This window comes from Callorhinus ursinus, unplaced genomic scaffold (assembly GCF_003265705.2).
Source record: "Callorhinus ursinus isolate GAN/ISIS: 27379988/994484 unplaced genomic scaffold, GSC_fseal_2.0 scaffold74, whole genome shotgun sequence".
Lineage (NCBI taxonomy): Eukaryota > Metazoa > Chordata > Mammalia > Carnivora > Otariidae > Callorhinus > Callorhinus ursinus.
In genome coordinates, this window is record NW_027397136.1 from 3,449,244 (window position 1) to 3,470,606 (window position 21,363).

At 38.5% G+C, this 21,363-nt stretch overlaps 2 protein-coding genes across 3 annotated transcripts in view; one reads left to right on the plus strand and one right to left on the minus strand.

The window, feature by feature from the left end:
* The window catches only part of CCDC77 (coiled-coil domain containing 77), a 28,425-nt gene extending 27,588 nt beyond the window's left edge, over window positions 1–837 (minus strand). For both annotated transcript variants that reach the window (XM_025851974.2, XM_025851973.2), the window contains exon 1: window positions 750–837. The gene's annotated coding sequence lies outside the window, so the exon portion shown is untranslated. The remainder of the gene's footprint in view (window positions 1–749) is intronic.
* Window positions 838–10,282: 9,445 nt separating this feature from the next.
* The window catches only part of KDM5A (lysine demethylase 5A), a 94,309-nt gene continuing 83,228 nt past the window's right edge, over window positions 10,283–21,363 (plus strand). Inside the window, exons 1-3 of the mRNA XM_025851972.2 lie at window positions 10,283–10,885; window positions 13,369–13,446; window positions 14,794–14,916. Coding sequence (XP_025707757.1) covers window positions 10,721–10,885; window positions 13,369–13,446; window positions 14,794–14,916 — 366 coding nt within the window. The 5' untranslated portion in view covers window positions 10,283–10,720. The remainder of the gene's footprint in view (window positions 10,886–13,368; window positions 13,447–14,793; window positions 14,917–21,363) is intronic.

Genomic DNA, 21,363 nt, shown 5'->3' on the forward strand with positions numbered 1-21,363 from the left:
TGGGTACGTTCCTTGCAGAAAAGAAAATGGGTTTTACTCATTATTGTATCTCCCAAAAGAACGTCTTTGTTTATAGATAAGTTAATGGGTTTCAGGTAGCTTCTACTCCTCTATCTCCTGTGGTATTTTCCTTTAGGGTTGTTGTTGTTTTTTAATATAGCCTTATCCCTCCTTACAATTAAATCTTTTTTTTTTTAAAGATTTTATTTATTTATTCGACAGAGAGAGAGCAGGCACAAGCAGGGGGAACAGCAGGCAGAGGGAAAGGGAGAAGCAGGCTCCCCAAGAGCAGGGAGCACGATGCGGGGCTCAATTCCAGGACCCCAGGATCATGACCTAAGCCAAAGGCAGACGCTTAACAACTGAGCCACCCAGGGGCCCCACAAGTAAATCCTGATTAGCATTTTGACATTTACTTTAACTACCCCCACAATAACTGTCAAGTATTTTTATTATTCCTTAATTCTACAAATGAGGAAATTGAGGGCTTAGACTATCTTGGGATGAGGGAATATTGGAACGCATTTCCATGACCTCCAAATTCTATACTCCTTTTTACATTTCATCCCGTTGTCGACTCCTTCATTGCTATGGCTCCCCAATCCTCCAACACCCCCGAAACCTTTCACATTGCACGTCCTAACTTCCCTCTTCCGGTCCCCGCACTTACTGCTCCCTCACCACGTTTTTTTTAGCCCAAGGCCCCATTCCCTAACCCCAGTATCCTAAACCCAAAACTCCGTACTCACGCCACACTAAGCCTTCGAGTCAGAGACCCCAACCGAAAAACAAAACTTAAATCCGGTAGCGTCGCGGCGCCACTGAGCGTGCACGAATCCGTCCAATCGCCCACGAGTTTACACCGCCCTTTGGATTGCGCACCAATAGGAAGGCTATTCCCAGAGACACGCCCCCCCATTCCCCGCCCCTCCTCGCTACGCGTCTAACCGCGCAGAGATCGCCGGGAAGTGTAGTCTTATTTGTGTACATAGCTTCCCCGGGTGGAGCATGTAAACCAATTGAAACAGCCCGTTCCAGTACTGGCAGTGTGATGTTTGGGGTCAGAACACACTAGTTCTGGGCACACCCAGTTTAAGTTTGCTCAACTAGTTTGTTTTCACGAAAAATTACGCAGGAACGCGATGCATAATTATGGAATGGATCACGGGATTAGAATGTGTTGCAATTTACAATCTTATATCAAGATGAAGATTCTAAGAAGATAGAGTTTCTCCTTCAATGACCTGGTGGCCTAGAGCCAAGATAGGACCTGTGGTTCAATTTCTTTCTTTTTTTTTTTTTTTAAAGATTTTATTTATTTATTTGAGAGAGAGAGGATGAGAGATAGAGAGCACGAGAGGGAAGAGGGTCAGAGGGAGAAGCAGACTCCCTGCCAAGCAGGGAGCCCGATGCAGGACTCGATCCCCGGACTCCAGGATCATGACCTGAGCCGAAGGCAGTCGCTTAACCAACTGAGCCACCCAGGCGCCCTGTGGTTCAATTTCTACAGTCAAGAGGATTATGTATATAAATGCTACTATTTTTTTAAGATTTTTTAAATTTTTATTTATTTGACAGAGAGAGACACAGCGAGAGAGGGAACACTAGCAGGGGGAGTGGGGGAGGGAGAAGCAGGCTTCCCAAGGAGCAGAGAGCCCAATGTGGGGCTCGGTCCCAGGACCCTGGGATCATGACCTGAGCCAAGGCAGACGCTTAGCTGACTGTGCCACCCAGGCGCCCCGCTATTTTTGTCAGATAGCAGACACTACTTCCTTTTCCTGAAATTTGTGAAAAACTGACTTTAATCATATTAAACTAGTTCAAAACTCAATTGTAGTCTCATCCGTCCAGAAGAGCAAGGTATAGGGGTAGGGGAAAGGCACTTCAGTCTCAGAGCTGCAGCTACTGCTATGGAAAAGCTGGAACTTCTTGCCGGTGTCCCTTGACATCTCCTAAATTTACTTTTTTCTATCTTGTGATTTTTCTCTGTTAGTTACATCAAAATCTTCCCAGACATTAAAAAAAAAAAAAGATCTTCCCAGACATATGAACTCAGTATTTTTGTCTCTCTTTCTGTCCTTACATTTAAAAAACAAAACAAAACAAAACAAAACAAAAAAACCCAAAATCGTGGTGATCTTATCTTCATACTGGCTCTCAAATATTATATATTCTATAAGATATTCTTCCTATTTATTTCTACTCTCTGTCTCATTACCTTTCACTTGGGCTACTACAATAGGTTTCTAACTGGTGTTTTTTTCCTTCTCCAATCCATTCTGTAAAAGGTGATTTTTTTTTTTAAAGCACACTTCTGGACATGTCACACTCTTGCTCATAAACTTTTGGTGACTCCTGAAGAGTAGAGAGTAAGTGCCGATAGTAATGTGGCATTCAAATACTGAAACAATCTGACCCCTACTTATCCCTATTATATAATAATTAACTGGTTATTTTCTGACTGTAGCATGGACTTTCTAGCTTTGGCTCATACCCTTCCTTTTATCTTGATTGACCATTTCCATGAATCTTTACCCATAAAATCCCTACCAAGGCCAACACAAATACCATCTCCTTTACTGGAGGTAATCTTTTCTGTTTTGATACTCAATTAGCAATTGGTCATTTTATTCTTACAGCATAGCTTCTGTTCAAATGTCATCAATCTTAAGCCCTTCTCTGACTACCCTATCCCCCCTTACCACCCTTCCACTCGCTGCCTTTTCTACTTTTATGAGATCTTATGAGCACCTAAAATCATATTTATTGGCTTGTACTTAAGCTCTGTGTCTTTTTGTTGTTGTTCATATCATATATCCAGCATCTGGAAGAGTGCCTGGCACATAGCAGGTGCTCAAAAGTTGTCGCCAAATGAATAAATGCGTACGTAACATTCCTCCCTACACACGTATTGCCTCTCCTGTTAGATTGCTCTTCTTCTTCAATTCTATGTCAAGGTTAAAATGGGTCATCATTCATTCAAATGCCGAAGGGTTATCTTCAACCCCTCCCTCTCTCACAACCACCTAACATCAGATTTATTTATTTTTTTAAAGATTTTTTAAAGATTTTATTTATTTGACAGAGAGAGACACAGTGAGAGAGGGAACACAAGCAGGGGGAGTGGGAGAGGGAGAAGTAGGCTTCCCGCCGAGCAGGGAGCCCGATGCGGGGCTTGAACCCAGGACCCTGGGATCATGACCTGAGCTGAAGGCAGACGCTTAACGACTGAGCCACCCAGGTGCCCCCATTTGTATTCTTATTGTCATGTGTAGGTTGGTACATAATAGTGAATTAGGTCTGTGTTATCTGTTCTCTATGAAGGCATCTGTGATACAGAATATTATTGATGAAGTCTTTGAAATAAATTTGAGCTAATCCAAACCAAATGTGAGAGAATACTTCACCCAGGTTTGTTTTTTTGTTTTTTGTTTTTTTAAATATGGCATTTGACTTTATTCTTAAATTCACCCAGTTTTTCAGGGTAGAAGGTCTTGGTACATTACTTCACAAATTATGCAAATATCTTGGTAAACACAGATTTAGAGATTCAAATGATATGTTTTGCCTGGCTAAATTATTTTTTACAGTACATTTTGAAAGTTCCACTAATTATTCTAGGATATAAATATAATTTTTCACTTACTACCTTTTGGAAAAGAGGATATCAAATTAAATTCCAGAATTAAATCATAACCCAGGAAAGACAGCAAAGGACCTTATAAACTGAAAAATACATTATATTACTAAATTTTATTTTTTTATGTAACCTCTACCCCCAGTGTGGGGCTCAAACTCACAACCCCAAGATCAAGAGTTGCATGGTCTTCCAACTGAGCCAGCCAGGCACCCCACATTATATTATTTTAGAAGGGGTTACAAGATGTTCTTAGAAGGATATTCATGGTTTTACTACTGAACAGAACAATTTACAATGCACCTAAATTTATTGATAATCTTGTGCCTTGCCTTACAACAATCCTTTATCTGCTAAGTACATAAGAATAGATGATTAAGAATCCATTAAAGGTCATATGAGTTTAAGTCATATTCAAATAAATAATACAAATATCTTGGGCAAAACAAGCTGTGGGTACTTTGAGGGAATGTAGACATAGACTAAATAAGACTGTTCAAATAATCTGATTGGAAAGTAGTTGTTGATACTTTAATTAAGGGAGGACAATAGAGAGTGATAATTTATAAGTAGTTTCTTCTTAAAGCAGGTCTCTTTCAGCTCTTCCATTGTTTATGTTAATTCAAATGATAGGATAAACCAGCAGTCCCCAAAGTGTGGTCAACAGATCTTGTTTGTCCCCAGGCCCATGTTGGTCCCTGAGATACTTTCTGAAGGTCTTGAAGTCAAAATTATTTTCATATTAATACTAAGATGCTATTTGCTTTTTTTTTTTTACCAGTGACACTGGCATTGACAGTGCAAAGGAATGGTGGGTAAAACTACTGGTTCTTTTTTTTTTTTTTAAAGATTTATTTATTTATTCATGAGAGAGAGAGAGAGAGAGAGAGAGAGAGAGGCAGAGGGAGAAGCAGGCTCCCAAGGAGCAGGGAGCCTGATGCAGGACTCGATCCCAGGACTCTGGGATCATGACCTGAGCCGAAGGCAGACACTTAACCATCTGAGCCACCCAGGCGCCCAAAACTACTGGTTCTTTAGTGACACTAAATTGTACTTGCAACCATTGTCTTCATTACACACACTGTTTTTTTTTTTTTAAGATTTTATTTATTTGACAGAGAGAGACACAGTGAGAGAGGGAACACAAGTAAGGGGAGTGGGAGAGGGAGAAGCAGGCTTCCCGCTGAGCAGGGAGAGCCTGATGCGGGGCTTGAACCCAGGACCCTGGGATCATGACCTGAGCTGAAGGCAGACGCTTAACGACTGAGCCACTCAGGTGCCCCCCACACACTAATGGTTTAAAAAAAAAAAACCACTTTCATTTAAGAATGTCCATGATGAGGCAGTAAAAATGATTAGTTTTAATAAACTGTGACTCTTTTTTTTTTTTTTTAAAGATTTTACTTATTTATTTAAGAGAGAGAGAGTGCACAAGCAGGGGGAGCAGCAGGCTCCCCGCTGAACAGGAGCTCGATCCCAGGGCCCTGGGATCATGACCTGAGCTGAAGGCAGACTGTTAATCGTCTGAGCCACCCAGGCATCCCAATAAACTGTGATTCTTGAACTTGTCTTTTTAATAGTCTGTGTGCTGAAATAGGAAGTACAAATAAAGCAGTTCTACTGCGTAGAGAAGCAGGAGGGTTTCCTCAAGAAGGACTTACAAGCTAAACGAGCCACTTTTTTCATGGAATGCCTGAGGGTCTAACAGATAAACTACGGCTATTTCGATCTAGATATTTAACTGACATTTTTTTGAAAATGAACAATGTGAGCCCATTTATTCAAGGGAAACAACTGATGGTATTTGTTGACAATGAAAATTTGAGCTTTATTTTTTTTTTAAGATTTTATTTATTTATTTGAGAGAGAGAGAATGAGAGAGAGAGAAAGCACATGAGGGGGGGAAGGGTCAGAGGGAGAAGCAGACTTCCTGCTGAGCAGGGAGCCCGATGCGGGACTCGATCCAGGGACTCCAGGATCATGACCTGAGCCGAAGGCAGTCGCTTAACCAACTGAGCCACCCAGGCGCCCGAAAATTTGAGCTTTAAGTGAAAATTATTTTTTGGAAAACTTGTTTCTGTTACTCTGAGTTTGACAGCCTCCCAATTTTCTGAGAACATCAATGGTGATATTCTTATGATTTTTAAATATTATAATTATGTGCATAAACATTGGGAATACCTGTATAACTCAGTTATAATATTGAACTAATATTTTCGAAATGATCAATGCATGATGTCACTAAATCATGATTGAGTAAAAAATCCATTCAAGGACAATGTTGATTGCCAATTTTAATGTAACGGAGTCAAAAAGTTCATTGATAAAGTTTTAGATTCCACATTGTTAGTTTTTAACAAATTACAATTATTGGTTAAGCGACTGCCTTCAGCTCGGGTCATGATCCTGGAGTCCCGGGATCGAGTCCCGCATCGCGCTTCCTGCTCAGTGAGGAGTCTGCTTCCCCCTCTGACCCTCTTCCCTCTTGTGCTATTTCTCATTCTCTCTCTCTCAAATAAATAAATAAAATCTTAAAAAAAAGAAATTAGTTATCTGAAAAGGCTGAATATTGAAAAAATACTATTTCTTTTCCAATTACATATCTATGTGATGTTGCATTTTTTCGTATATTTCAACCCAAACAACGTATCACAGAAGATTGAATGCAGAAACAGATATAAGATTCGAGCTTGATCCCACAAGCCAAACATTAAAAAGTTTTTCAAAAAATGTAAACCAAACCCACTGTCACTAAATTCCTTTTGGAAAATATTGTTATTATGTATAAAATATATTTATATTAACATATGTGATGGTTTTTGGATAAGATTAATGTTTAATCTGTGAACTTGGAGTAAAGCAGATTGCTCTTCATAATGTGAGTGGACCTCATCTAATCGGCTGAAGGCTTGAATAGAACAAAAATCCAGCTTCACCAAGCAAGACGGAATTCTCCTGCAGAGTGCCATCAGAATCCATCTCTACGATAATCAGCTTTCCTGGGACTCCAGCCTGCCAGCCCACATTGCAGATTTTGGACTTGCTAGCCTCCATAACTGTGAGTTAATTCCTCCTACTAAATTTCTCTCCATATATACACATCCTATTGGTCATGTTTCTCTGGAGAAAGCTGACCAATACAACATGTAATGAGTTTATTATTTTTATTTTTAAATGAGTCAATATTTTAAACATTTCTTAGTTTTAATTTCTAATATAGTAAATATCCATATATAATCCATATAAACAAGAGGTTTAATAAAAGTGGTCCTGAGACCGAAAGTTGGACCAAAAAGTTTGAGAACCACTGGTAAAAACTATATTTAAAACCAAATAGCTTTTCCTTAAAAATTCAGTAATTTTGACTGTTGGCTCTCTGAAATTAGCCTTCCCTCAATTAGTCTGAATTTATGAACTTTTCTTATGTTTTTTTAAGAAAATTCAGAGATCACAGCCTAGCTAAATGATTATCAGAGTTGGGTATTCATTTTATCCTATTCTTAACACCAAGGACAGCAAATTTTGGATAAAACCTAATACTTTAATATTATTTAATTTTTTTCTCAAAAGTTTTTAGGAACTGTTTAAATAATGCAAACAGCACTTTTAAACTCCAGCTAAACCTAACTGTTCTTTCTGCCCAGAGACCCAATTACTACTGACGGTCAATTTAACAGCCTGTTTGCAGAAAGCCCTCATACAAGCTGATTAAACACAAGTTTTGGATCTTTACAATAGTGATGTTCAAAGGGATGGGCATGAGGGGCGCCTGGGTGGCTCAGATGGTAAGCGTCTGCCTTCGGCTCAGGTCATGATCCCAGGGTCCTGGGATCAAGTCCCGCATTGGGCTCCCTGCTCCTTGGGAGCCTGCTTCTCCCTCTGCCTCTCTCTCTGTCTCTCTGTCTCTCATGAATAAATAAATAAAATCTTCAAAGGGATGGGCATGAAGGGTGAGAGTGGCTTCACCTATCCTTCCTGAGGGAGCATCAGAATCTCATGTGGGTGAAACTGGAGAACTTTTTTCCATCCCAGCGGAGATATTCACTGCCCTTCTCCTACAGACTCACTGCTTAAATGACTGCTACAGATTTCTTGGGCATATCAAAGCAAAGACATGCTTGGGGATAATTACTCTGTGATTTTATATTCTAGGGAGACAGTTTAAAATAAAGTACTTGGGCGCCTGGGTGGCTCAGTTGGTTAAGCGACTGCCTTCGGCTCAGGTCATGATCCTGGAGTCCCGGGAATCGAGTCCCGCATCGGGCTCCCTGCTCGGCGAGGAGCCTGCTTCTCCCTCTGACCCTCTCCCCTCTCATGTACTCTCTCTCTCTCTCATTCTCGCTCTCTCAAATAAATAAATCTTTAAAAAAAATTAAAAAAAATAAAATAAAGTACTTGGTAAGTATAACTCGAAAGACTAAAAGGAAATAAACAGAAACAAAGCTTTTAGGAGTTTGTGCTTATTCGGAGGGTCAATCAGGGCTTTGCTGCTCTATTAATAATATGAAAGCAAAACCATTATGCTTTAATTAATTACATATTTAATGATTATTTCAATGTTACTTGCTTTACTTAGAATTTCATTATTTCTTTTTTTGTGAATCATATGGGTTTTCAGATTTAAATAGTACAAAATCTCACTTTGTTATGAATCATTATGATTGTATGTAATGAATTATACTTTTCTTTCTCTCTGCCCCTTTGCAATGTGATATTATTGTTCTTCCCTTCAAGATATGTAGTCTGTTTCACCACTCTATTGAATATGGGCTAGCCTTATGACTTGCTTTGACCAACAGAATGTGACAGAAGTGATCTTGTATATTTTGGAGCCTAGGCCCAAGTCCACTCTCATACTTAGAATGTTTCACCATCCTGTGAAAAAGCACAGTCTATCCTACCAAGGATGAGAAGTCATGTGGAGAACTGAGGTTTCCCAGTCAACAGCTAGCACCAACTGCCAGACAGGTGATGAGGCCCTCACATTGGATCCTCCAACTCCAGTTAAGCTGTCAGATGTCTGTAGCTGCATGAGTGATCCCAGGGGAAACCACGAGAACACCAGATCACCAACCCACAGAACTGCAGTAATAGTTTTCATTTTTAGCCACTAAGTTCTTTTAGCCATTAAGTTTTGAAGTGGTTTGTTACGTAACAAAGACTAACTGAAACAAGTGTTTGTGTGGGGTGCCTGGATGGCTCAGTCAGTCAAGCATCTGCGTTCTGCTTGAGTCATGATCCCAGCATCCTGGGATCGAGCCCCACATTGGCCTCCCTGTTCAGCAGGGAGTCTGCTTCTCCCTCTCCCTCTGCCCCTCACCCCTGCTCATGCTCTCTCTCTCTCAAATAAACAAAATCTTAAAAAAAAAAAAAAGAAAAGAGTAGGTCAGAAAGGGGATATATGAAACTCTGGGGTGGGATCAGGACAGTAAAACATATTCCAGACAGAGGAAACATTATCTGTGAAGGCTCAGAGATGAGAGAAAGTATGGTGCATCAAAGCCATCACAAAACTCTGGGTGTGGTATATAGAGAAGCATAACAGATGAAGCTTGGGAGTAAGATGGATTTTAGACAAAGCAATCTGACAACGGAGTAGAATGGGATTTGAGAGGGGATAAGAACTGAGCTATCATAGTTCAGGCGGGAGAGAACTTAAATAAGGATAGTGATAATAAGAATGAAGAGGCATGAGTGAATTTAAAATTTTTAGGGGACACAATCTCTAGACTTGACATTTGATTATACATAGTAAGGGAGGAGTCAAGGATTTCTGCCTCAGGCTGAGTAGGTGGATGAAGTCATTCGTGGAAACTGGAAACACAGAAAAAACAGAGGGTACTTTAATTAAGCAAGTGGGAGATCTAGTAGGTAGCTAGATGTACTGGTAACTCGAAAGAAAAATCTTGGCTGGAAATGCAGTTTTTGGGAATCATCATCCATAGTTGGCAATTTAGGCCCTGGGGTAGCTGAGGTTGCACAGGGAGTCCTTTGAAAGGAAGTCTTACTTCCAATAAATATTTAATACTGGAACTACATTTTCACGGTTTCTTCTTTAGTTCTTTCTACGTTATTTGTCAGAATTTGTAGTAAGTGGAGATGTACACTGGCATAGAAATTTTTGACAAGTAGGATCAGGAGGTTGTAATAGCTTTTACAGCATACTGAGAAAGGTTTACGGAGCCTGTGGTAGCAGAGTAAAGTGCTTGCTGTTGAGATGACTTGGGGTTAATTGCTGGAAAAGCAAGGCCAAGAGCGGTTGCTTCCACGTGCACGAAAAGCAATTCCTAGATGGTGGCTAAGGCCGGCGGCAGGATTTGGGGGTTATAGTAGACCCTAACCTGTTGTCATGGAGATGAGGCGGCTATAAAGTGGCCGAGTGAGAGTATTTAGAAGGGATACTAACAGTCAAAAGACTAAATAAAGAGACAGAGGCCGAAAAAGTTAGTTACGTGGAAAAAGACAGGTTAAAACAAACCGCGGTACCCACTAAGCGAGATAGTACCACCTAAGGCTGGCCGAGTTTGTTTTCGTGTTTTTATACACAAAGGGGTACAGAACCCTCCTCACCGGAAGTAGAACCTCTGCCCTCTGGGGCATTACACATTCCTCCGCGCCGGAAGAGTGCGTTCCCCCTGAGCCCAGGCTGCTTTCCTCTCAGAGCTCTTTCCTAAAGGAGAGCTCGTGGGCCCTCCGGGCTGTGCCGCTTGTAGTCTTTGGACAGCGCAGAACTTTCGCAGACAAGGAGACTAGGAACCACACCCGGCTGCCGGCAAAGGGTGGAAGAAGGAAGGCCCTACGACGAGGCGTCGCGTTGCTGCGGAGGGATTCTGTTTCAGTGGTGGCGGAGGGATTTGACAGTACGTTAACTTCCGGAAACGTCCTGACCCAGAGAGGAAAAACCCTGAAGGAAACAATAACAAACGAGAAGAGGAAGCGATTGTGGGGTTCCTGTGTTGAGCGGTTCTTGTCCGAGAAGATGAGTTTCGGCCCCTGTCAGGAGACGTGAGAGGGTTCGGTGGGCTTCAGCCAGCCTTTCTCCACCTGTTCCCCCCCTCCCCCGGGGGCCTCCCGGGTATTGCCATGGCAGGCGTGGGGCCGGGGGGCTACGCGGCGGAGTTCGTGCCACCTCCCGAGTGTCCAGTCTTTGAGCCCAGCTGGGAGGAGTTCACGGACCCTCTCAGCTTTATCGGCCGCATCCGGCCTCTGGCGGAGAAAACCGGCATCTGCAAAATCCGACCGCCCAAGGTACCGGAGTCCGAGGAGAGAGGGGAGAGTGCTTTAGCTTTACTTTTCCGGTTCTTCTGCCCTTTCATATTTACTCTCTTGTTTCTCAACAACGAGAAGCTAAGTTTCTGGATGTTCTTGCCTTGGTTTCTTTCGCAGCCTTATGTGGTAGGCACGTCTGAACGCGAGAGCGGTGTCCCAGGAGCCTTTCCGCCTAGAACTTGAGAGCTGGTACTTTTCTTCTCCTTTGATTGTAGGCGAGGGTAACAAAAGACCTTTCGTTGGCCGAGAAGGTGTTTGAAGTGTTAGGACAGGACATGTCTTACCTCATGTATGGCGCTCTCTCATTATGGTGCTATAGTAAAAACTGCCCTTGCATTGACTATTTTTTTTATCCAAGTTCTGTTAATGCTTAATTTATTAAATATTTGCGGGCCTCATCTCAAGGGTAAGGTTTCTTAAACGGTAATCTGAGATCCAGTTGCCCCGTAGAATGTTATTACAAAGTAAGAACCCTAGACTTTGTTGCTGCAATGGAAAAGTCTTCCCAGGGGAAGAGGAGCAGCATTTATTTTAGAATTTGGTGGTTTAAGAGGAATTAGTCAACAATAGAGGTGGAAGAAAACGTTTACTCTTGACATAAGAAACCAAGGTTCAAAGATTTATGAATTGCAATTGCAGATAACTTTGCCTGTAGGTTTTTTATAATCCTCCATCGTTAAGGCAAGGAAAGCAGAAACTGCTCCTTTGGGGGATTTAGTGCCCCAAGAGGTTGAGTGATTTGCCCAAGGTCAAAAGGTTTTTTTTCTTTACCCATAAGACCCACGTTTCCAAATGCTGTTCCTGGTCCACTTGCACAAGGCTCAACCAGATGCAGGCTAAAATGCAGATCTCTAAGCCCCTTTTCAGACTAGGATAAATTTCTAGATGTGGAAGTTCTAGAATGTGCTTTTCTAGCACGTACTCTCAGATGAAGCTAAATGCACATTAACGTTTGTGAACTGTTGCCTTTAGTGCTTCTTAAACGGACTCCTTGCTTTGTGTTTTGTTTACCAGTTATAAGAATAAATGGTGAAGTACTGTTCTCCATATTGCATTTTAAGAAGCGTCCACTCTCACCACACACTACCACAGTGGTGTGCACCATAGAGAATAAAAAGAGCTTAAGGTAGGAGGGAGGAGGAGGAGCTAATTTAGCACCTACAGATTATTTCACTTAATATTCTTTGAAGCCCTAGTGGGTAAATAACATCTCATTTTACAGATGAGACAAGTTTGAATAAGTTATATAACTTATCAAATGTATGATCTTGGGTGTGTGGCAAAGTGTATTTTGAACCTAGATCAATCTGTTTGATTCTAAAACCCAGACATGCTGCTAAACCTGTTGGTGCTTAATGAATTTGATTAAGATTTATAAACTATTAATCACAGGCAAAAGATTAAAAGCTGATTGCTATGATGAGTGATGGTATATGCATTGCCATCCTCCTAAAGCTTCATTTAACTGTTTAGCTATCAAAATTACCCCTAATACTGGCAAAACTTTAAGCACTGAAGTTTTTCTTAAACCATATTTTCATCTACTCTGTTGTCTTTATGAATTAGGAAGTGTATTCACGGTTCCTTTAGGTAAAAAAAGAAGTATATGTATGCCTTTTATTACTAAAAAAAGATTGAAATAATGTAGCTTCTCTTTGTATGTTATATTATTATTAAAAATAAATTTGTTTATAAGCAGAATTTAATTTCAATATTGATGAAGTTCTTTAGTTTCCAAGATAAAAGAATTTTTTTGACTACTTCTCACATGTTTAAGTAGATTTACTATTATTTAGGCCAAAGCAAAATATGTTTTCTAGAACCCTGCTTGAACTGTGCTATCTCATTTCAGTTATACCACAACTCCAATCTGGAAATTGCCTTTCTTCTGTGGATTTCCTTACTTTTTTTTTTTTTTTTTTAATATTTGGGTGCTGAAATACCAGGCTTTGAACAAAACATTTATGTAACATAGACTGTAAAGTGCTGTGTCACATTAGACATGAATAAAAAAAGATATTAACCAATTATATAAGTACTTTAAAAAATCACTTTTTAATCTTTAATTTTACCTTTTTTAGTTTCTTTCAAATTCTGTTTATAATTTGGTAAACTTAGGTGTTTATTAGACATTGTGTTATGATACATGAGTTCACTGCATTCCACTTGAGTAATTGGGGAAAGCATAATTGTGGCTTATAAATAATGGGACTGGTGAAGTTTGAGGAGGATTTATAGATAAAATAATTTTAATAATAGGATATGAGAGATGAATGGAGATAAGTAATATTAAAAATATCTCATCTAAAAATATTACTCTTTCTGTTTCTACAATGAAAAAGACTTGTTTTCATTATGATTTATGGCTGTTTATCTCTTAAGTTAAGGGAATGAATAATGCATTCTTTGCTTGTACATCAGTGTGTTTAAAAAGATATATATATATATATATTTCTATTTAGGATTGGCAGCCTCCATTTGCATGTGAAGTAAAAAGTTTTCGTTTCACTCCCAGAGTCCAGCGCCTGAATGAACTTGAGGTGAGTGTTGTATCAGGATTTCTGCCTCCTGATTCATTTTAATGTCAGGGCTCTAGTAGAGAACTTTGAGCAACTCATGTACTGGGGCTTAGAATTAATGTTAGTTGGGATTGAATGGAAGGAAGTTTTTTTTTCTTCTTTTTCTTTCTTTCTTTCTTTCTTTTCTTTCTTTCTTTCTTTTCTTTCTTTTCTTTCTTTTCTTTCTTTTCTTTTTCTTTTTTTAGTAGGATCCCCTTTGGGGGGTGAGCCCTACACAGGGCTTGAACCCACAACTTTGAGATCAAGACCTGGGCTGAGATCAAGAGTTGGCTGCTTAACTGACTGAGCCACCTGGGTGCGCCTGAATGGAAGTTTCTGATTAAAAAAAAAAAAAAATTGTAAAAAGTAGTTGTTAACAGTTTTTCCACTTAACTGGGACTATGGGAAACTATCTCTAGCTATGTTTTTCATAGTGGAAATATCCATTGCTTACCTGCAGAGACCTGAAATTCTTTTTTTTTCATTTTGAGACCTGAAATTCTAAGTTCTACTTCTTCAGCACTTATTATTCTACTGAAATTTTATGTTAATGTTGGGAGATTCTGTCTCTTGGGGGTCTTTGAAAAGTAGGCTTTAATATTTTATCAAAGGTTTTCAAAGGTTATTTTTAACTTTAACAGAACTTTTCCAGGACTGTTAATCTGATTTATTAACTCTCTCTTTAAATATTACTAGTCTCTTAAATTTTCTAGATTGAAGTCTATTTAAATATTGCTGTTTTTCCTCTCTGCCGGGTTATCGGAAGATACTTCAGTGTGGTAGAAAAGTGTTTCAGAGTATAAAAGAGAAATCTTAGCTAGCTGAGGCTTAATATGTCATAGTGAAGTTTTTTTTTTTCCCCCTTGATGCTTCTGAAACATTTATTTTCTGAGATTTTAAATCTTTTTTCCCTTTAGTTTCTTGTAATTAGATACATGAAGGATCTTAATATCAGTAGGGTGGAGAATTGGTGTACCTGAGGTAGGCATATTTTCTATGGATGAAGTGATAGAATGCTTAGAAACAGAATAATCCGATATACTAAATTTTCTGGTTAGCTTAAAGTTAAGCCAACTTTTACAAAAAAATTGCTTTGGTTGATTAAATATAAGAACATTTCTAATATATTAGGGAGTGACTTTTGCCTTAGTGAATAAAGTTTATTAGAAGTATTTTGTTTATTATTGTCTTATTTTACAGGATTAGACTAAGCAATAATGAAGTCTTTGGATTTCTTTAGAGAAATGAGTACCTTTGTTAAGTAAAACTCATTTATTTTCAATCATAACTTAATTCCTATTTCTGATTTCTGTTTTTTAATAATCTTAGGCAATGACCAGAGTGAGACTGGACTTCTTGGATCAATTAGCAAAATTTTGGGAACTCCAAGGATCTACTTTGAAGATTCCAGTGGTGGAGAGAAAAATCCTGGATCTGTATGCTTTGAGCAAGGTGAGGCTTGTACTTGGTTTAGAAATTGGAGCAGAGGCTAGTGAATTTATGAAATGAGGAATTTCCAGTAAACTTGATGGAAAATACCGTTTCCTGTGCAGGATTTGTTTGACAATGAAATGTAAGCATGAGTAAATGTAGATGACAGATTTTGAAGTTATCTTTAAAATTATTTTATATTGTAAGACTTAACATATTTAATGACAGATTAATGGGCTCTGTGATAATATGCAAAAGAAATGACACCAATCTATTAATATTATCTTGGTGTTGAGTGTATAATGTTTTATGTTGACCTTGTCATCTTTTTTCTACTTCTTAATTGAAAATTTGTTATATTAAAAGAGATTCATGTTACTCACCATTCTCATGTGTGATATGTATCAATATCTGTAAGTAGTGCTAATGGTTAACTGAAGCCAGCATTTTCCAGAATGAATAAGAGTTTGAAAACTTAAGGGTGAAGAGTTTAGATTAATTTTTGCCTAAACTTGTTAACTTTGTTCCTAATGTGAAAAGAACTAACTGACCTACAACAGCATTTAAATTACCTTCAAAACATGTTTTGTTAATACAATAATAAAAATTTATGATCCTTCTGACTTGTGAGTGAAGATAGCTTGATTATCTGAGGAACTTTTGCAAAATATCTTTTTCTGTGTGGCCTTTCATATCCTCTCATTGATAAACTGTTTTGAAATAAGATGTTACTCAAGTTATAGAATGAATTTTGGAGATTTCACTTTCAAGGAAAAATAAGACAAACATATTTAAGTTACTTTTTGTAATACATTTTAAATTTAGTGTCAGGCCAGAATGCTCTAAAAATTTTATATTAAATTTTATACTAAAACTAAAAAAAATATATTTGGCTGACAGCTGGTGAGCATCTCTGGAGTTTGTGTTATTATAGACATGATTTTGAAACACTTTGCTTTCCACTAGTTTATAATGGGAAGCAAATTTTCAGTTAATCAGGTCTTAGTCATTAATTTCTCATTTTGATGGTTTCCTGTGTTGATTAAATTATCACTTTGTTTTATTATTTTTAATAATAAAAAGTGTTACTTGGAATGTCTGTAATTTAATGGAGTTTTACATTAACAATTACTTTTATAATCAGTGCAGCAAGGAACATTCATTCTAGCCCTTAAAAACTTTTTTCCCTCAGTGTAATACTTTTTAAAATATAAGGCTTAAAATGAAAACCAGCATTCTTCCTCTCCACCTCTCCACTCCCATTCCCAGTCCTCAGAACTAATTACTTTTAATTCTTTTAGCTGTTTCTGATTTAGATCTTTGTATTTCCAAATAATGTGCTCATGCTAGTTCTTCACTTTTCGGTTTTAAATATTATACACTGATTTTCTACTATTAGAGATGGAGAGTGGGTGTAAGAAACCTAAATCCTTACATACTTCCCCTGTTCCATTCTGGTATAGTTAGATCAAATTTTTTTTTTTTTTTAAGATTTTATTTTTAAGTAATCTCTACCCCCAGCATGGGGCTCCAACTTACAACCCCCAGATCAAAAGTTTCATGCTCCATGAACTGAGCCAGCCAAGTGTCCTAGATCAATTTTTTATTAATCAAAAGTTATTACTATGACTATAAATACAAATAATTTGTATCTGAGCCTTATAGTGTGCTATGATTGTTTCCCTTATACCAATTTTTATTTTCCTTGGAGTTAATAATCCCCCTTCCTGTTTTTATTTTTTAAGTTTTCTTTGCAACCATCAAAAATTTATTTTCAGATTTTCCAGCAGCAGTATAAATCTTTACCTGTCAGGTAATCTGTCAGTTCCATTTTTTCTTGGAGCCATTTCTCTGGAGTTCTTTTTTCGGCTCTAATCCAGATTCCTTGTTTTTTAAGGTCAGCTGTCACCTTGGAACCGCCTTTTGCTTTTATCATTCTGGGAATTCCCTTTGCCTCTTCCCTTATTTCAAGTCTTCATATTATTTGGTTTCCTACTATTTTGGTGAAGCATTTCTTCTGTTAGTTTCTTGAACAAGAAGATAAATGGAATGTAAATTTTTTGCTTATTTAAAAGTGTTCTACACTTATACTTTAGTGGTAGTTTGGTGAGGTTTAGAAGTCTAAGTTGTAAATTGTTTTCCTTTAGTATTTTGAAAGCTTTACTCCATAATCTTTCAGCTTTCAGTGTTACTGTTGAGAGACGGATGCTATATTAATTCTTTTTCCTTCGTATGTGGCTTTCTTTTTCTTGAAGATGTAGAATCTAATCTTTATTTCCAGTGCCTTGAGATTTCACAGTGCTGAATGCGTTGGTATGTGTTTATTTTCATTGTATACATACGTGTTTATTTACTTATTTATTGTTTTGCTTTTTATCACATTTTTAAACACTTAATAGATGGACATCTATTCCTTGATGTTTCATCTTTGTTCATCTGTCATCCTTAAAATGAAAGTCTAGAATCTTCAGCACTAATTTTAAGTCCACTTGAACATTTAACAATGAACAAAGCTTTTAAATTTACCTTTTATTTTTGTCTAAGTCTTCATGAAGTTTATTGTAAGTCAGGTCATCATAAGGGAATTTGTGAATCATTCCAGTCAGTGATTCTAAGACTTTCATCTTTTTGCTGTCTTTCTTAGTGGCACAACTATGCAGGAGACCTCTACAAGCAAAAGCAAAATTTTAGTAGCCCTTGATCTCGGATCCAATTTTAGCTCCATGTGATGTACCATATTGTCTTCCTCCATTTATACCCAAACTACTGCCTTCTTCATAGCCTTCCTGATACCCTTCTCTATGAAACCACTTCTGAGGAGAGAATGTCCACTATCTCATTTAATACTTTTATTGCACTTGATAACTTTTCTTTTTTTTTTTTAAACTTGATATAGGCACTCGGGCATGTACGTTTAATTCTTTTTTTTTAAGTAACATATAATGTATTATTTGTTTCAGGGGTACAGGTCTGTGATTCATCACTCTTACACAACACCCAGCGCTCACTACAACACATACCCTCCACAGTGTCCATCACCCAGCCACCCCATCCTCCCACCCCCTCCCCACTTGATAACTTTTCTTATCTGAACTCATGTCTTTGAGGTCTTAAAACTTTTCTTGTATTTCTGTAGTCTGATAATTTCTTCCACTTATCTTTTCTCTCTTTCTGAACTTTTATTAGTTGGATGTTAGACTAATAACTTGATGTTAGACTATTAGAGTTTAGACTGATCCTCTAGTTTGCTTACCTATTTCTCTTAGGTTAGAGTCCCTGCTTTTCAAACTCTCCTGAGAGTAAATCTTTAGTCTTGTCCTGGGATTGGAGAGCAATAGTTGCCTGGCTGTGCTGACTGGAGGAGGTCTAATTGCTTTCATACAGGTTTTCAGCCAGTCCTGTTCTCTATTTATTGCCATCTCTGATTTTATTTTATTTTATTTTTTTAAGATTTTATTTATTTACTTGGCAGAGGGATAGAGAAAGAGAGAGCCCAAGCAAGGAGGAGTGGCAGGCAGAGGAAGAGGGAGAAACAGGCTCCCCACTGAGCAGGAAGCCCAACTCGGGGCTCGATCCCAGGCCCCTGGGATCATGACCTAAGCCGAAGGCAGACGCTTAACCGACTGAGCCACCCAGGCGCCCCGCCATCTCTAATTTTAAAGGGACTGTTGTTTCCATTTCTTAGGCCTTTCTAGGCTCTGTATTGGAAAAGCTTCTCCTTGGCTTTCTTCTGTTGAAGGTGCTTGGTTGGTTTTTGATATTGTCTGCTAGATTATCACTTGTGTATCTGCTTTCTCTTGGTCCTATGCCTTTTTGTTCCTTTACTGTCTTTTCAGTGGAGGCTTGAGAGGGAACTTTTAAGTCGAAAAGTACTGCTACTTTATGTCTGTTAAGATTGTCTTCTACTGGGCAGACTTAGTTTTACATTGGATGGAAATTTTGGCCTCGATTGACATTGTTCTTTGGTCAAGTATTAAGGGCTTGTTTCCATTTTGTTCAGTTTGTCTTTGCATGTCATGTATCTTTTTTATTTTTTTATTTTATTTTATTTTTTAAAGATTTTATTTATTTGAGAGAGAGAATGAGAGAGAGCACGAGACGGAAGAGGGTCAGAGGGAGAAGCAGACTCCCTGCTGAGCAGGGAGCCTGATGTGGGACTCGATCCCGGGACTCTAGGATCATGACCTGAGCCGAAGGCAGTCACTTAACCAACTGAGCCACCCAGGCGCCCCTGTCATGTATCTTTTTATAGGGCATGGCTTATAAGTGATATTTTTCTAGTGATAATGGTGTGATACAGTTCATGACAAAATGGAGTAAATGGTTTTATATTTTGAAAAATTTTTTAAGATTTTATTTATTTGACAGAGAGAGACACAGTGAGAGAGGGAACACAGCATGGGGAGTAGGGAGGGGGAAGCAGGCTTCCCGCTGAGCAGGAAGCCCGATGCGGGGCTCAATCCCAGGACCCTGGGATCATGACCTGAGCAGAAGGCAGACGCTTAATGACTGAGCCACCCAGGCGCCCCTATTTTGAAATTTTTTTAATTTATTTTTATTTTATTTTTTTATTATTTTTTATTATTAACATATAATGTATTATTTGTTCAGGGGTACAGGTCTGTGATTCGTCAGTCTTACAGTTCACAGCGCTCACCATAGCACATACCCTCCCCAATGTCCATCACCAGCCACTCCATCCCTCCCACCCCACTCCACTCCAGCAACCTTCAGTTTGTTTCCTGAGATTAAGAGTCTCATGGTTTTTCTCCCTCTCAGGTTTCGTCTTGTTTCATTTTTTTCCTCTCTTCCCCTGTGATCCTCTGCCTTGTTTCTCAAATTCCACCTATCAGTAAGATCATATGATAATTATCTTTCTCTGATTGACTTATTTTGCTTAGCATAATACCCTCTGGTTCCATCCATGTCATTGCAAATGGCAAGATTTCATTTTTTTTAAAGATTTTATTTATTTATTAGAGAGAGTTAGCGAGAGCCGGAACACAAGCAGCGGGAGCAGCAGAGGGAGAGGGAGAAGCAGGCTTCCCACCGAGCAGGGAGGCCGATGTGGGGCTCGATCCGATCATGACCTGAGCCGAAGGTGGACACTTAACAGACTGAGCCACCCAGGCACCCCAATTTCATTTTTTTTAATGACTGCATTATATTTTGAAATTATACATAATAATTCTTGAATCTGTCAGCTGAAGAGAAACGTGCTAAAGTTTTGTGTGTTTTTATAGTATCAGGCCCTGTTAGATTGTTAGAGTGTTTGTATGCACGAAGCCAAAGTCATAGTGTTGATTTCTTTGTGAGATAGTTTTATCTTATTTCTTAGCCATACTCTGTGCTGGCTGTCATTTTCACAACTGCATGCCAGTAAGCATCTTAACTGGATGGGACAGCCTGACTGGATCCATGCAGATATATCGTTACTAATGGAAATTTAACTTAAAGTGCTTTGCATACAAACTAAAGTAGTATGTAATGGTGATAAATGTATGGTATAATGAAGATTACTAAGAGAGTTTCTGTTTCCTTTCGGACTCCTCTCCACTTGCTTCAACCACATTGGCTTCCTTATTGTTCCTCAGACATTTGAGGTATGCTTCTAACATGGGGCTTCTGCTCTATTTCCTGTATATCTGCTTGGGTAACTGCTTCACCTTGAAGGAGTCTTTGCTCAAATTTCACCTTTATAATGAAGTTTTTTGTGACCGTTTAATACTTAAGTTAAACCCTTACTTTGCTGCTTGTGAGGTCTTTTAACTGCTTTTTAAAGTTTCTTCTATGGGATTTATCACTTTAAAATTTACATACTATGTTTACGGCCTGTTTTTCCTGCTAGAATGTAAGCACCATGAGGGCAAAGATCTTTGTTTTATTCACAGATGTATCTCAAGCACCCAGAATAGTACCTGACTCTATAGAAGCACTGGAAAGGTGTGAATGAAAGGCATCCTGATTCATGCACTTGCTTCCAGACAGCCTTCTAAAACACCCTCATGTTTTCCTCTACACTACAACATTGGAAAAATAAACTTTTTTCTCATTATAATTTTCCCCTGGCTAGCCTTTTTTAAGAGAGGTGGCTTCTCTGAGTATGTGCTAAAAGAAGCTAAAGAATTAGAGATGTGTTCAACTCCTGTGCATGTGAACTTATATGTTGCCACCAAGCTTTCACATTTTCAGTAGAGGGAAATTTTGCTTTGGTATAGGTTCATCTTTGTCTATAAGAGCATTGTAGAGTACAAGAGCTCAAAACGTTCATTTATTTATAGCATTCACACCCCCCACTTGCCCACACACACACAGATATTATAATACTGCTAACATTGACACAGTGCTTATTTTGTCCTGGTGCTTTTCATGTTTTATTTCATTTGTCTTCACACCCTCCTCATAATAAAGTGTAAGTGCTGTTAAATTATTAATATTTTAATAATAGGACTCCGAAGTGCAAATTAT